The sequence below is a fragment of the Schistocerca nitens genome, chromosome 11 (genome assembly GCF_023898315.1).
Source record: "Schistocerca nitens isolate TAMUIC-IGC-003100 chromosome 11, iqSchNite1.1, whole genome shotgun sequence".
Taxonomy (NCBI): domain Eukaryota; kingdom Metazoa; phylum Arthropoda; class Insecta; order Orthoptera; family Acrididae; genus Schistocerca; species Schistocerca nitens.
Genome location: NC_064624.1, coordinates 191,317,236 through 191,334,144, shown reverse-complemented (window position 1 = coordinate 191,334,144; position 16,909 = coordinate 191,317,236). Strand labels below are relative to the sequence as shown.

The 16,909-nt window shown below is 45.4% G+C and overlaps 1 protein-coding gene across 1 annotated transcript in view; it reads left to right on the top strand.

The window, feature by feature from the left end:
- Positions 1-5,524: 5,524 nt before the first annotated feature.
- LOC126212765 (uncharacterized) overlaps positions 5,525-16,909 on the top strand; it is a 36,949-nt gene continuing 25,564 nt past the window's right edge. Inside the window, exon 1 of the mRNA XM_049940171.1 lies at positions 5,525-5,685. Coding sequence (XP_049796128.1) covers positions 5,525-5,685 — 161 coding nt within the window. The remainder of the gene's footprint in view (positions 5,686-16,909) is intronic.

Below are 16,909 nucleotides of genomic sequence, written 5' to 3'. Positions count from 1 at the left end.
TGTGTAGGTTCTGGATTGCGGTATTCACTCGCTCTGCAGTTCTGCACTGTTTGATCCCTTCCATTTTTATTGGCTGGTTTCCAGTTATTATTACCCTGGTTCCACCTACGTTCCTGTGGCGGATAATGTTTGTCCTCTATTATCGCGCCACTGTGGGTTGTTTCCCCTATTGTTACCGTTACCGGCATAGTTATTCCTCATCTGGTTTCTGTTTCTCTCTATATTCGCGTCTTGGCCTTCCTCATGCGGTCCCCTTTGCTTCTTCTTCTCACGCGCCTGCTGGTCGTTATAGCCAAACTCCAGTTCCCTAAGAATGCCCTTAAATGCTTCTACTTCATTTCCGCATCTGCCAGCTAGCGTCTGCTGATATGTAAGTGGCAACTTCATATAGCATACGCGGTTCGTCCAGATACTGATTCTTTTTCAGCATGTTCTATAAAAATTTCACAACACTTCGGAAACCTGAGCTCTCGAAGTCGCGTGTCATGAGGATTTCTTGTTTAATTCTGTTTTGGGTCTCCTTTGACCAATATCTGCTCATAAATGCGTCGCGGAACTCTTGGTATGTTCTGCAACCTTTAGCAACACTACGCATACTTTCCGCTGATGCACCTTCCAAGTGCGCACACACAAAGTCAAGTTTGTACATTAACGGTCACTGTGGTGGTAACGTTAGATCAAACTGTCCAATGAACGTTTTTGGATGTAACGTATTATTATCATCCTTATAGTGCTGGAACTTGTGTACCGACAGAAAGTGTTTATAATCAAACTGCCTAGTTTCATCTTTATGCTGTGGCGTTTCGATGTTTTCATAAACTACCTCCGTGTACGCCTCCTGGATATCCTGTGGCTCTTGCAAGTGCGAGGTGGATCGCCTATGCTGGTAGCAATTGCGTGCGCCAGTTGTTCTGCTACTGAACTCCGCCTCCGGCAAATCACTTACTACACGCGGTACCTCCGTACGTGTGACCCGCGGTTCATAGCTGCCATGACGTTCTAACGCTCTGGTTTCCAGCATGCATGCTTCATTATCACGTCGGTTCACAACTCCTGTGACAGATACTGTGTCCCGTTGCCGTACTTCCGAGGTTACCTCTTCCGTGGATACTGTCTGAATATCGGCTCCAGTTTGTCCTGTATTTGTAGAAGTTCTGTTGACTGACAGTGCCTCTACCCTGCTCTCGATTTGTCGTTTAAATTCGGCAAATTCTGTCATCAGTGGTGCCTCTCCGGCTTCCTCCTTCCTGCTCGACACGGTTTCTTCAATCTTTTTCACTCGTGTCTGCAGCATATTTATAACAGTTTTGCCGACCTTGGTCTTGTTCTCTGTGTCCTCCTTCGTTTCTCTCGCTATTCTCTTGGCTCTCCGCGCAATTAATTTCGCCTCATTGGCGGTTCTTTTCGCTTCGGCTATCTCTCGCTCTAACTTCTCACGCAACGCTTTTACTTCATCCTTCACACCGCATGTTTCACGCTTTATGATGGCAAGCTGTGCCCGGGTTTCCTTTCTACACTCCTGTATGCTGCTGTGTGTTTCTTCGCTGATTCTTTCCAGACTAGCTTGCCTCTCCTTTCTACACGTTTAAATTCTTTCCTGCATCACTTTCGTACTAGCGTCTATCTTCTGCATCATACGCTCCAAGAATCCAGCGATACCTGAACCGTCTACCGCCAAGTCTCCCCTTTCCGCATGATAACTACTGTCATGACTTGCAGGTGATCCCCTGCTCATTCTTCTGTCTCCTGTCGAGTAAGGTCCAAACCCTGCTCGGTACGACAGTGTCGCAGCGGTTGCTTCATAGCATGCCCATATAAGTTGTTAACATCTAAGTACAAAATGTAACTAGAATCAAGGGATGCGTTGTACTCGACACCCATCCGCGGGTTATTTGCCTTGGCGTGCCTGTGAACACATTGACAAAGTCCGCCGCGGATCCCTCGCTCAAAAATAGAAGCATCGAAGCATCAGTCAAAAGTTCAATGTTGCAATCCGTTTTTTTGAGCATAGCGCCCCAGGACAACCCAGGTGCCGTGTAATAAAAGGCAGGGTCCAGAGAGTACGTGGTCATACATACACTCCGGAACTTTTCGAAAACATCTGCAAGCAAACGAACGTCCGTGTCCATGTATAACCTTGCATATTCCCCCAAATTGGGGATGTTGAATTCCTGCCAGACATTAACGGCATGCTCATAATCTGTGATAGTTATGGTATCGCCTGTGAGAGTACTGGTAAAAGAAGTTATGTCGGGAAGCCTGGTTTCATTGAGTTTTGCCATACTATCAAGATACTCGTACGGGAAAACTCCTTTCCTCGTCGCAAGTTGAAACTTTTCCTCATCGGTAAATGCAGATCGAGTGATATGCATATCATTCCGAGATAAAGTCTCAACCAGTTTCTGGAGCGAAGTCTGCATAAATCATAGAGAGTCAAGGAAGCGGAGCGTAATTTTCGGCGTCATTCGTTTTGAAAAAGAAATGTACTTTTCAACACTTTCAGGCAGGATACTGACCTGATCATTCTTCATACCGAACTTAGCCAAGTGCTCAACGAGAAAATGAGCGTCATACCCGCTCAGATTATGAAAAAAGACGGGTATGTGTGTAGGTAACTGATACTTCAAGTTGCATGCTTTGTGGGCTGCACCGCGGAACTTACCCGTAAGATGACAATAGTCTCTACGAAGAGTCTCCGCTTTTCTATCTAAGGCCAGCCCGCAAATATGACAATTAACAGCCTTTTCATACAAGTCATCATTTTCCTTTGATTTGGTCATGGGAATATTGATGCTGTAGAGCTTGTGAACTTGCCATGAAAGTTTTTCAAGCTCAGTGAGAAGCCAAACCGCCGGATCGTCCCCTACATAAGACTGATAGCTATTAAGTTTACAATCATATACGCATACAACTTGGAACGCCGCCGCATAAGGTACGTGTTTTTGTGTGAAGGTTGTGTGTGAGGCTAAGGGGTTCCCTTCACAACGAGTAATAGGAGCCAGCAAGCATTCAAAATCGGCGTACACAACAAAAGGACAACGCTGCTGGTGGTGAGCATTTTTAAATTTAATGAAGTTATTTTCCTCAGTGGGCATGACAACACATACCGGGTCCTTGCATGCACAATCTAATAGATGTGTCGCTAATAACTCTTGAGATGAAAAATAATTCAAACACCTTATACAAATATGTTGTTTATGTTCATTTTTACTTAACTGGGAGGAAATGAGTCGGGACATGTCTTTGATCCAGACGTAGTGATAATTATCACGTTCGGAGAAGAGCAGCATGTTGACATGCAACTCTCGCTCACTTCCAAATTTTGAGAAATGGAGGGGGCCTACTACTGTATGCTTGTTCTGCTCATCTGACTTGCTTTTCTTCTCCAGGCCATAAACGTGGACCGATATTGCGGTATTCTGAGCCTCAAACTTAGGTATGTCCTGGATTCTTAAAGGGAACTCTATTCTGTCAAAGTTATACTGTCTCTTAATATCTTTGACTTTGTAACTGCTGGGACGCTCGGGATGATGTTTGTAATTGTAATTTCTCTCGCAAGCCAGGACTGACCATGCAAAACAGGCATTATCATAGTTATTTTGAACAATAATGCACGCCTGCTTTTTCTCAATATCTATAGGGAGTTTAATATAACTGGACCCTCCATTCATTGGATCATAGACATGCATATGGATTTCGAGGTGTGGTATACTGCTGAGCGCTTTAGCGGATCCACGTACTTCCATCTCGGAAAATCGGGCCATAATAGCGCTCAAGGTGGATTCTCGGTACAACTCAGCAATCGATGTGCTCCGAGAAATAACGCCATTGTCACCCCATATATAATGCAGAGTAGCCGTCTCCGCGTGTTTAGGGGGGTGACTCAGTTCACAGCATAATACCGCACTGCATTTAATGGCGTTAAATTCCGGATCTTCTAAGAGTTTGAGGAGCTCGGTCTCCAAGACGGGGAGGCACGCCTCCAAAAACCTTACAGGATCGCGATACCTCCCGCCTGGATTCTCAATTCTGGTGAAAGAGATTCGCCCCTCAAACGCTCTAGCAACTGCTGAGTATTCTAAGGGAGTCATTACGCCGTTATACTGATCGAATTCATTATCGATAGGACGGGGGAGAGAACTACCGCTAGCCATAGGGAAATTACTATTATTACTATTGCTACAACTAGGAGTCCACCCGATAGATGAAGGGGCTGGTGATGGGGGATCGTAATCATCATCATTTGCGGGGAGAGGTATACGTCTCCGAACGCATACCTTGCGTGGGCGGCGACGGTGAGCTGCTGCTTCCGGAGGAGGAGGGATGACAGCCGGCTTGAAGGGCCAGGCTGTGGCGACGGCGGACGGGCTGCGCTGCTGCCTCTACCTGCCGGTGGCGCGGGGGCTCGGTGTTGTTTTTCACAGCCAAACGGTTGCGGCAGCGCTGGGGAAGGAGCTGGCGCGTGTTCTGCATCCGCCTCCCGCGAAGCTCTTAGGGGCTACGCAAGGCGCTGCGTGTCTTTGCGGTTCGGTGCGCCCCCGCAACCACCGCTCTAGGAACACGGCCTACGCCGTGTGATATACCTGTAAGATAAATAAGAAAAAAAGTATTAATTTAGTGATTTATATTTAAAAGAGCGATAAATAATAACAATAAGAGTAAATAATGGTAGTTATGTGAAGGAATGTTAATGTTCAAAATTATTCACCTTCTCCGCTATGACTCCATGGTTTGAGCAACTCATTGCCAAAATCAAGTAGATCCTCAAACCAGTCAGGTAGGTTGATCTCCTCCTCCTCTTCTAAAGACTGAGTGTCCTGCGTGGCGGGCGCCGTTTGAACGCCACCGCCGCCTCCTTGAACGCTTTGGGTGGTAGAACTGAATGCTGAATTAGGCGCATCTACAAAGAAAAGACAAGCTTATGAGGACTAAATGTATACAATCAGAAAACGGGTATATATTAGATGAAATTATTTAAGTTTAAGAAGTATGTTTGTATTAGAAATGTACTTACATTCGAGCTGCGCTTGAGCCCTTTCCATCTCGAGCTGCTTGTCTAGATCAGCCAAGATTTGATGGAAGAAATCTAGAAAGATGGAGAAGACTGAATATAATATCGCGTACGGAAAGGGAAGTGTGCATTCAGTTAAGTGATAGAGAAATAAGCGGACCAGCATATTTAGAAAAAAGAGGAAAGAAATGAAATATTTACAAAAACCACTACACAACAAATATAACAGACACACAACACGTGGAAGCTCTATCTTTATAGCGGACACGGTAAATTAATTATAACACATCCCAAGTTAGAGGTAAAAAAGGCGTGGATAAGCAATTTTTATACAGAGAGAGAGATTCTAAAGGGGTAAAAAGACGTAAGCCGGAACACACACACACAGAACAAGTGGAGGAGCGATCGTTATAGAGAGCATTATGGAGATATATAGCACTCATACACAGAGTTAAAGGGTGCAGATATCAGAATACTGAAAATGTACTTACCAGGGAATGGAACTTCGTCCACATGAGCACGTTTGCTGCTGCTGCTGCTGTAGATGCGCCTAATTCAGCATTCAGTTCTACCACCCAAAGCGTTCAAGGAGGCGGCGGTGGCGTTCAAACGGCGCCCGCCACGCAGGACACTCAGTCTTTAGAAGAGGAGGAGGAGATCAACCTACCTGACTGGTTTGAGGATCTACTTGATTTTGGCAATGAGTTGCTCAAACCATGGAGTCATAGCGGAGAAGGTGAATAATTTTGAACATTAACATTCCTTCACATAACTACCATTATTTACTCTTATTGTTATTATTTATCGCTCTTTTAAATATAAATCACTAAATTAATACTTTTTTTCTTATTTATCTTACAGGTATATCACACGGCGTAGGCCGTGTTCCTAGAGCGGTGGTTGCGGGGGCGCACCGAACCGCAAAGACACGCAGCGCCTTGCGTAGCCCCTAAGAGCTTCGCGGGAGGCGGATGCAGAACACGCGCCAGCTCCTTCCCCAGCGCTGCCGCAACCGTTTGGCTGTGAAAAACAACACCGAGCCCCCGCGCCACCGGCAGGTAGAGGCAGCAGCGCAGCCCGTCCGCCGTCGCCACAGCCTGGCCCTTCAAGCCGGCTGTCATCCCTCCTCCTCCGGAAGCAGCAGCTCACCGTCGCCGCCCACGCAAGGTATGCGTTCGGAGACGTATACCTCTCCCCGCAAATGATGATGATTACGATCCCCCATCACCAGCCCCTTCATCTATCGGGTGGACTCCTAGTTGTAGCAATAGTAATAATAGTAATTTCCCTATGGCTAGCGGTAGTTCTCTCCCCCGTCCTATCGATAATGAATTCGATCAGTATAACGGCGTAATGACTCCCTTAGAATACTCAGCAGTTGCTAGAGCGTTTGAGGGGCGAATCTCTTTCACCAGAATTGAGAATCCAGGCGGGAGGTATCGCGATCCTGTAAGGTTTTTGGAGGCGTGCCTCCCCGTCTTGGAGACCGAGCTCCTCAAACTCTTAGAAGATCCGGAATTTAACGCCATTAAATGCAGTGCGGTATTATGCTGTGAACTGAGTCACCCCCCTAAACACGCGGAGACGGCTACTCTGCATTATATATGGGGTGACAATGGCGTTATTTCTCGGAGCACATCGATTGCTGAGTTGTACCGAGAATCCACCTTGAGCGCTATTATGGCCCGATTTTCCGAGATGGAAGTACGTGGATCCGCTAAAGCGCTCAGCAGTATACCACACCTCGAAATCCATATGCATGTCTATGATCCAATGAATGGAGGGTCCAGTTATATTAAACTCCCTATAGATATTGAGAAAAAGCAGGCGTGCATTATTGTTCAAAATAACTATGATAATGCCTGTTTTGCATGGTCAGTCCTGGCTTGCGAGAGAAATTACAATTACAAACATCATCCCGAGCGTCCCAGCAGTTACAAAGTCAAAGATATTAAGAGACAGTATAACTTTGACAGAATAGAGTTCCCTTTAAGAATCCAGGACATACCTAAGTTTGAGGCTCAGAATACCGCAATATCGGTCCACGTTTATGGCCTGGAGAAGAAAAGCAAGTCAGATGAGCAGAACAAGCATACAGTAGTAGGCCCCCTCCATTTCTCAAAATTTGGAAGTGAGCGAGAGTTGCATGTCAACATGCTGCTCTTCTCCGAACGTGATAATTATCACTACGTCTGGATCAAAGACATGTCCCGACTCATTTCCTCCCAGTTAAGTAAAAATGAACATAAACAACATATTTGTATAAGGTGTTTGAATTATTTTTCATCTCAAGAGTTATTAGCGACACATCTATTAGATTGTGCATGCAAGGACCCGGTATGTGTTGTCATGCTCACTGAGGAAAATAACTTCATTAAATTTAAAAATGCTCACCACCAGCAGCGTTGTCCTTTTGTTGTGTACGCCGATTTTGAATGCTTGCTGGCTCCTATTACTCGTTGTGAAGGGAACCCCTTAGCCTCACACACAACCTTCACACAAAAACACGTACCTTATGCGGCGGCGTTCCAAGTTGTATGCGTATATGATTGTAAACTTAATAGCTATCAGTCTTATGTAGGGGACGATCCGGCGGTTTGGCTTCTCACTGAGCTTGAAAAACTTTCATGGCAAGTTCACAAGCTCTACAGCATCAATATTCCCATGACCAAATCAAAGGAAAATGATGACTTGTATGAAAAGGCTGTTAATTGTCATATTTGCGGGCTGGCCTTAGATAGAAAAGCGGAGACTCTTCGTAGAGACTATTGTCATCTTACGGGTAAGTTCCGCGGTGCAGCCCACAAAGCATGCAACTTGAAGTATCAGTTACCTACACACATACCCGTCTTTTTTCATAATCTGAGCGGGTATGACGCTCATTTTCTCGTTGAGCACTTGGCTAAGTTCGGTATGAAGAATGATCAGGTCAGTATCCTGCCTGAAAGTGTTGAAAAGTACATTTCTTTTTCAAAACGAATGACGCCGAAAATTACGCTCCGCTTCCTTGACTCTCTATGATTTATGCAGACTTCGCTCCAGAAACTGGTTGAGACTTTATCTCGGAATGATATGCATATCACTCGATCTGCATTTACCGATGAGGAAAAGTTTCAACTTGCGACGAGGAAAGGAGTTTTCCCGTACGAGTATCTTGATAGTATGGCAAAACTCAATGAAACCAGGCTTCCCGACATAACTTCTTTTACCAGTACTCTCACAGGCGATACCATAACTATCACAGATTATGAGCATGCCGTTAATGTCTGGCAGGAATTCAACATCCCCAATTTGGGGGAATATGCAAGGTTATACATGGACACGGACGTTCGTTTGCTTGCAGATGTTTTCGAAAAGTTCCGGAGTGTATGTATGACCACGTACTCTCTGGACCCTGCCTTTTATTACACGGCACCTGGGTTGTCCTGGGGCGCTATGCTCAAAAAAACGGATTGCAACATTGAACTTTTGACTGATGCTTCGATGCTTCTATTTTTGAGCGAGGGATCCGCGGCGGACTTTGTCAATGTGTTCACAGGCACGCCAAGGCAAATAACCCGCGGATGGGTGTCGAGTACAACGCATCCCTTGATTCTAGTTACATTTTGTACTTAGATGTTAACAACTTATATGGGCATGCTATGAAGCAACCGCTGCGACACTGTCGTACCGAGCAGGGTTTGGACCTTACTCGACAGGAGACAGAAGAATGAGCAGGGGATCACCTGCAAGTCATGACAGTAGTTATCATGCGGAAAGGGGAGACTTGGCGGTAGACGGTTCAGGTATCGCTGGATTCTTGGAGCGTATGATGCAGAAGATAGACGCTAGTACGAAAGTGATGCAGGAAAGAATTTAAACGTGTAGAAAGGAGAGGCAAGCTAGTCTGGAAAGAATCAGCGAAGAAACACACAGCAGCATACAGGAGTGTAGAAAGGAAACCCGGGCACAGCTTGCCATCATAAAGCGTGAAACATGCGGTGTGAAGGATGAAGTAAAAGCGTTGCGTGAGAAGTTAGAGCGAGAGATAGCCGAAGCGAAAAGAACCGCCAATGAGGCGAAATTAATTGCGCGGAGAGCCAAGAGAATAGCGAGAGAAACGAAGGAGGACACAGAGAACAAGACCAAGGTCGGCAAAACTGTTATAAATATGCTGCAGACACGAGTGAAAAAGATTGAAGAAACCGTGTCGAGCAGGAAGGAGGAAGCCGGAGAGGCACCACTGATGACAGAATTTGCCGAATTTAAACGACAAATCGAGAGCAGGGTAGAGGCACTGTCAGTCAACAGAACTTCTACAAATACAGGACAAACTGGAGCCGATATTCAGACAGTATCCACGGAAGAGGTAACCTCGGAAGTACGGCAACGGGACACAGTATCTGTCACAGGAGTTGTGAACCGACGTGATAATGAAGCATGCATGCTGGAAACCAGAGCGTTAGAACGTCATGGCAGCTATGAACCGCGGGTCACACGTACGGAGGTACCGCGTGTAGTAAGTGATTTGCCGGAGGCGGAGTTCAGTAGCAGAACAACTGGCGCACGCAATTGCTACCAGCATAGGCGATCCACCTCGCACTTGCAAGAGCCACAGGATATCCAGGAGGCGTACACGGAGGTAGTTTATGAAAACATCGAAACGCCACAGCATAAAGATGAAACTAGGCAGTTTGATTATAAACACTTTCTGTCGGTACACAAGTTCCAGCACTATAAGGATGATAATAATACGTTACATCCAAAAACGTTCATTGGACAGTTTGATCTAACGTTACCACCACAGTGACCGTTAATGTACAAACTTGACTTTGTGTGTGCGCACTTGGAAGGTGCATCAGCGGAAAGTATGCGTAGTGTTGCTAAAGGTTGCAGAACATACCAAGAGTTCCGCGACGCATTTATGAGCAGATATTGGTCAAAGGAGACCCAAAACAGAATTAAACAAGAAATCCTCATGACACGCGACTTCGAGAGCTCAGGTTTCCGAAGTGTTGTGAAATTTTTATAGAACATGCTGAAAAAGAATCAGTATCTGGACGAACCGCGTATGCTATATGAAGTTGCCACTTACATATCAGCAGACGCTAGCTGGCAGATGCGGAAATGAAGTAGAAGCATTTAAGGGCATTCTTAGGGAACTGGAGTTTGGCTATAACGACCAGCAGGCGCGTGAGAAGAAGAAGCAAAGGGGACCGCATGAGGAAGGCCAAGACGCGAATATAGAGAGAAACAGAAACCAGATGAGGAATAACTATGCCGGTAACGGTAACAATAGGGGAAACAACCCACAGTGGCGCGATAATAGAGGACAAACATTATCCGCCACAGGAACGTAGGTGGAACCAGGGTAATAATAACTGGAAACCAGCCAATAAAAATGGAAGGGATCAAACAGTGCAGAACTGCAGAGCGAGTGAATACCGCAATCCAGAACCTACACAAATAATCAAAATACGTCCGGCGAACCCTGGCCGTACGCAAACTGCGCAAAACAGACAAGAATGACTAGGGCGGCACACTCGGCAGCGGAAGAACGCGGCCGGGAACAAAGTAGTCTATAATTAGATTAGATTTTTGTGATTTGTTGGCGATGTTTATTTGTATTAGTATAGGCAGTGTTTTATTTGTGTTTTGTGATTATTTGTTTTATGTTGTGTGTATTTATTTTCCTATTTTCATGTGCTTGTCTTATTTTGGTATGGATTGTGTGTATATTATGTGTTTGATGTTAAATTTTGTTGTATGGGGACCACTGGGTCGCTTAGTATAGAAAATTTGCTTCAGCTATGACACAAACAATATTTAGAAGTATTAGATTAATTATAGAAGGGGTTATCTTATGTAGATAACTTCATATACAAAATTTTATGGCAAGGCTATTGGACAGGAGAGCTTTCAGGATAAAATCTGGATCTGTGGTGGATGGATTTGGGGTGTGTTGAGCGTGTTGTGATGTGGTAGGTGGATATTGCGTCCCACCGAATGTGTTGCGCTTCTTGAGACGAGTGCAGGGTATGATGTCCGACGCGGTAGTGTTCAGGACCCACCCGTTGCGTTATCGGCGTATGGCGATTGTGGGTTTTTCGGGTGATAATTATGAGGTGGTCTGTCCGACGCAGTAGTGTTCGAGACGCACCTTTTATCTCAATTGTGTTGATAGTGTGAGTACGGTGATCAAAACGACTATCCGGTGGCCAGTCAATCGAAATTAGGCGATAGGGACGCACCAAACATGGATAACTCGTAATGGGTGCGATGAGGATGTTGTGTGAAAAAGGCAAGTTTTGAGCCGTCATAGAAAGACGTAAATCAGGTGGCTGGTCGCACGCAATAGCGTGATCGACAGAGCTTATTGATGATTTGGGCCGTAGGAGTGTTGTAGAGACGTATTAGCGACGCTAGCCGAGTCTGGGCTTAACTATTTGAGTTAAGCAGAGACGCTAAAACAACACGCCAGTCAGTTTAAAGGATGATAATGAAAGTCAACACAAAAGATAGATGCTCTCAAGTCCAGCCATGAACCTTGACCACTATCACTGATTTTTACTTGCTGTAACGTGCAAAACTAACTCTTGTTTTGTTCAACAGGTAAGCATGACGTTGAATTGAGCCTACCGTTACAGACAGAAGCAGACTAGGAGCGGAAGACCAATGCCATAACCAGTCAAACAAGGACAACATCAAAGGGGTATCGGAGAAATTCGGAGTTACAGTAACCTACAATAATGAGCAACAAATGTTTTCAATTGTTCGCAGATAATAGCAGCAACTGAGCGACGCCAGGGAAAGGAGTTTACTATAAAAGGTCACGGCATGTAGTAGTAGCATGTTGACGTCAACTGTAGAAAGTAGAAATAGAGAAATTAGTAGTTAGAGACCATTTGGTGATGGGATGACTAAATTAATAAACGTTTATTTTATCCACAGGAACAGACCATCATGATTGTTTTTATAATTTTGTTTTGAAAATTTTGTTTAAGAAATGTATTTCTGTAAAATAATTGTAATGTATTGTACGTGATGACGTAAGAGGAAGTGGCTTAGGCAATAAGTAATATCGTATCCTTAGTGAGTGCAGTTACACTTGAACGCTTCATTTTTGCACGTTTAATTACGAAGACGTGACAAGTACTGGACGAACGAAGTATACGAGCAGTGTGAGAGTGAGGTGGGCCGTGCACTGATTTGTATAGGTCCTGCCTAGCGCGTGTATGTAAGCGCGGGGTTGTGACATAGAGAGATGGCGCTATCTCTCTCTCTCTCTCGCACCTCGCTACGGGAATAGGGACTAGACACGCATCACGTGGTGGATACACTGGGTGCGACCTTGTTGTTGTCGAATAACAGTGCTTTGGAATGGTGGCGGTGTTATGAAAACATTTCACGTCTAGCGCGTATACGTAGGCGGGAGGGGGGTTGTTGACGGTATTTTGGAATGGTACCGACCCTGTCCCAATACTTTCGTAAACACTGCAGATAAATTTAGCACTCCACTCGTAACTACGTGGTGGGATAGCATTTTCTTCCGCCGAATCTTTCATATGATACAGCAAAACTGAAATGGAATAAATTATATGACTTCTGTTTGAAGCACAAAAAGGCAAAAAATGGTAAAACTTACCTCAAACAAATGGCTAGTCTGTGCCGTGTATCAACTGGCTTTCTCCAGTTCGTTGTGCACTTCTCGGTGCTACCTTTTTTATCAGGCGATGCAGTTCCTCGAAACATTCTCGCGACATACGAAAATATTTGAAGAACCTATCTTCGTCAGACTCTAGATCAATACACAGATGATGGTTTTCTCCTAAGCTTTCTCTCTTGCTATTAATGTCGTGCACCCAACATCTCCTCTTCTTGGTGCAATTTCGTATCGCTAGTGTCAGGTACTCATTTCTACACTTAAAAAAAAATAATAATAACTCGCACAAAGATAACGTGTCCCGCGTGAAGCTTCCAAAGCGTCTATCGCCAAGACAATTGCGCTACGCACGCAAGCTTAATAATGGGGTTCGGCCCTTTCTATAGTGTTAACAGCTGACACACCAGGAGTCGCTGCGGCCGGCCGTTGCCTGTGTGGCGTCCCTGGCCGCTGACTGGCCCCGCCTCGCGCTGCGCCGTCCGTCTCAGCGGCAGGCCGGATTCAGTCTGGCCAGGCCTTTAGCCATTCATTCCACGCCAAGTGACAAAACTACTACTGTGATGTGTTGCGAACTAAACTGAAACCTGCTATCAGATCGAAACGTCACAGAAAACTGCGAAAAGATGTCACCCTGCAGCAAGATAACGGACTGCCGAAATAATAGATGAGTTGGGATTCGAACTGCTGGAACACCCACCCGCCACACGGTCCAGACATGGCTCCAGGCGAGTTCCATACATTTGCACCACTGAAGGAGGCGCTCGGGGGGAGAGCAGAAGTCATTGGGGTGCTAAATTGGCTACAGGTGCAACCAAAAAACTTATTTCCCTACGGAATCAATAAATTCTGGACAAATTGCGTTGTAGTGCAGGGAGTTTATAAAGAAAAATAATGTACGTTTCGGTTCCCCATCAACAGAATAAATATTTCTTTTCTGAAATGTCCCATTACTTTTTCACTTCCTCTCGTAAAAATATTGATTTTTGTGCAATTTGAGAGTGTTTGAATCAAGTCGTTCAATTTTCACCAACAAAAGGAGAGTCATTTGTAATAAGCGCTGTTTAAATTAACTACACGAAAATCCTCTACGTGGTTCACTTCGGTATGCTATTTCATAGTTGTCGTTAAGTTTTCAAATGAGAAGATTGAAAATTGTCGCAGTCATGCTGCGTGCCGTTTTGAAAAATCATATTCCGAGAAAAACGCGCCTGAAGTTTTGAAATGTGTTATATACATGAGGAAGTGAAAAAAATCTACTTTTGGAAAATTCTTACCATTAATCCGCTATCCCAGGATTGCCCTGTCGTACCGTTGCCGTTGCGATCGAAATCATCTCGCTAGTTTATCATAGAACATCTGAAATATCGGTTGTGGCACTTCCATGAACGCAAAAAACTTTTCAATTCCATTTAGTCCTACTGCAAAGTAGGTACATTGCTAGGACGATTCGGCGGTTGATTTCATACGCGTTCCGCGTAAACTAACTACTTGGTATAACAACTTCTTGGCAGTTTGAAATGGTTCAAATGGCTCTGAGCACTATGGGACTAAACATCTGTGGTCATCAGTCCCCTAGAACGTAGAACTACTTAAACCTAACTAACCTAAGGACATCACACACATCCATGCCCGTGGCAGGATTCGAACCTGCGACCGTAGCAGTCGCGCGGTTCCGGACTGAGCGCCTAGAACCGCTAGACCACCGCGTCCGGCAGTTTGAACAAGCAATAATTATTGTGGAGCGAAAACCTCGAAGACTTCGTTAGTGCAATGTGATGTGCTTTACAATTCACGTGTTGAGAAATAACAGGCAAGAAAATTTATAATCGTGTAGCTCAATCCGTAATTCACATCAAAATCCTCGTCACTGTCTTTCGAATTCCTAGCAGAACCGCTGATTCCTTCCGAACTGCTCTCAACGTCATGTCTGCTCTTTGAACGCTTTGATGCCGTTCTGCTTCGAGGCCGCATTCGATACAATCTCTTCGTACCTCATCTGCTGGTGTACACTTTCTTGCACTCATTCTTACTTGAAATACAGAACTGTATAATATATGATCACAAATAAACAAGCATAAGTCAATACAAGAACCAAGATTCGAAGCGAAAGAATTATCTTTTTCCTACACGTACCGACGCCTGCTGACGCAGAGCTAACGTATTATGGCTGTGGAGTGCTTTCAGCCATACCCAGACACCACGGGGGGTATCGAGTTGGTGTAGGCGCGCAGTTTCGGGTCGTCCGAGGCGCTAGAGAAGGAGCTCAGAGGTCAAAAGAAGAATGCTTTCTCAGGAATTAGACTTCTTTCCTCGTGTTTTAGAACGTTCAGAGCATCTTTTAAGCCAATCAAAAAATGATTTTTTTGAAAATTCTACAGTGGTGTTACCCCCTGACAGAAATAAATCGACAAACGTAATGGTAATTTCAGAAGTACTCCAAGAAAGTATGATAGGATCGCTACTGTTTACAGTGCACACTGAAGAGCCAAAGACAGCAACACGCCTGCCTAATAACGTGTAGCGACCACGCAGAAGTGCCGCAACAGGACGTGGCATGGACTCGACTGGTGTCTGAAGTAGTGCTGGAGGGAACTGACACCATGAATTCCACACGGCTGTCCACAAGTACTTAAGAGTACGAGAACGTGGAGATCTCTTCTGAATAGCACATTGCAAGGCATCCCAAATATGCTCAATCATCCAGAATGAGATTTTCACTCTGCAGCGGAGTGTGCGCTGATATGAAACTTCCTGGCAGATTAAAACTGTGTGCCCGACCGAGACTCGAACTCGGGACCTTTGCCTTTCGCGGGCAAGTGCTCTACCAACTGAGCTACCGAAGCACGACTCACGCCCGGTACTCACAGGTACCACAGGAGACGAGGTACTGGCAGAAGTAAAGCTGTGAGTACCGGGCGTGAGTCGTGCTTCGGTAGCTCAGTTGGTAGAACACTTGCCCGCGAAAGGCAAAGGTCCCGAGTTCGAGTCTCGGTCGGGCACACAGTTTTAATCTGCCAGGAAGTTTCATGCTCAATCATGTTCATGTCTGAGGAGTTTGGTGAGCATCGGAGTTGTTTAAACCCAGAAGAGTCTTTCTGGAGCCATTCTCTAACAATTCTGGACGTGTGGGGTGTCACAGTGTCCTGCTGGAACTTCTCAAGTCCGTCAGAATGCACAGTGGATGGATGCTGGTGATCAGACAGGATGCTTACGTACGTGCCAACTGTCAGAGTCGTATCTAGTCGTATCAGGGGTCCATGTCATTCCAACTGCACAAGACCCACACTATTACAGGGACTCCAGCAGCTTGAACAGCCCCCTGCTGACAAGGTGCGTCCATGGATTCATACCCGTACTCGTTCATGTGCTCGATACAATTTAAAACGAGACTCGTCCCACCAGGTAATATATTTGCAGTCACCAACAGTCCAGTGTCGTTGTTGACAGTGTGTCGTGCAGCCATCAAGGGTCCACGAGTGGGCCTTCGGCTCCGACAGCCCATATCGATGGTGTCTCGTTGAGTGGTTCGCACGCTGACTCTTGTTGACGCCCCAGCACTGAAATCTACAGCAATTTGCGGCGGATGAGACGCACTTCTGTCACGTTGGTTCCGTTCTTGCAGGATCTTTTTCCGCACGCAGCGATGTCTGAGATTTGATATTTTTACCGGGTTTCTGATATTTACGGTACACTCGTGAAATGGTAGTACGGGAAAATCCCCGCTCCATCGCCACCTCGGAGATGCCGTATCCCATCGCTCGTGCGCCGACTATAACACCAAGTTCGGACTCACTTAAATCTTAGTAATCTGCCATTGCAGCTGCAGTAAACGATCTAACAACCTCGCCAGACACTTGTTGGCTTATAGAGGCGTTGCCGACCGCAGCGCCGTATTCTGCCTGTTTACATATCTCCGTATTTGAATACGCACGCCTATACCAGTTTATTTGGCGCCTCAGCGTATATACAGGGTGTTTCAAAAATGACCGGTATATTTCAAACGGCAATAAAAACTAAACGAGCAGCGATAGAAATACACCGTTTGTTGCAATATGCTTGGGACAACAGTACATTTTCAGGCGGACAAACTTTCGAAATTACAGTAGTTACAATTTTCAACAACAGATGGCGCTGCAAGTGATGTGAAAGATATAGAAGACAATGCAGTCTGTGGGTGCGCCATTCTGTACGTCGGCTTTCTGCTGTAAGCGTGTGCTGTTCACAACGTGCAAGTGTGCTGTAGACAACATGGTTTA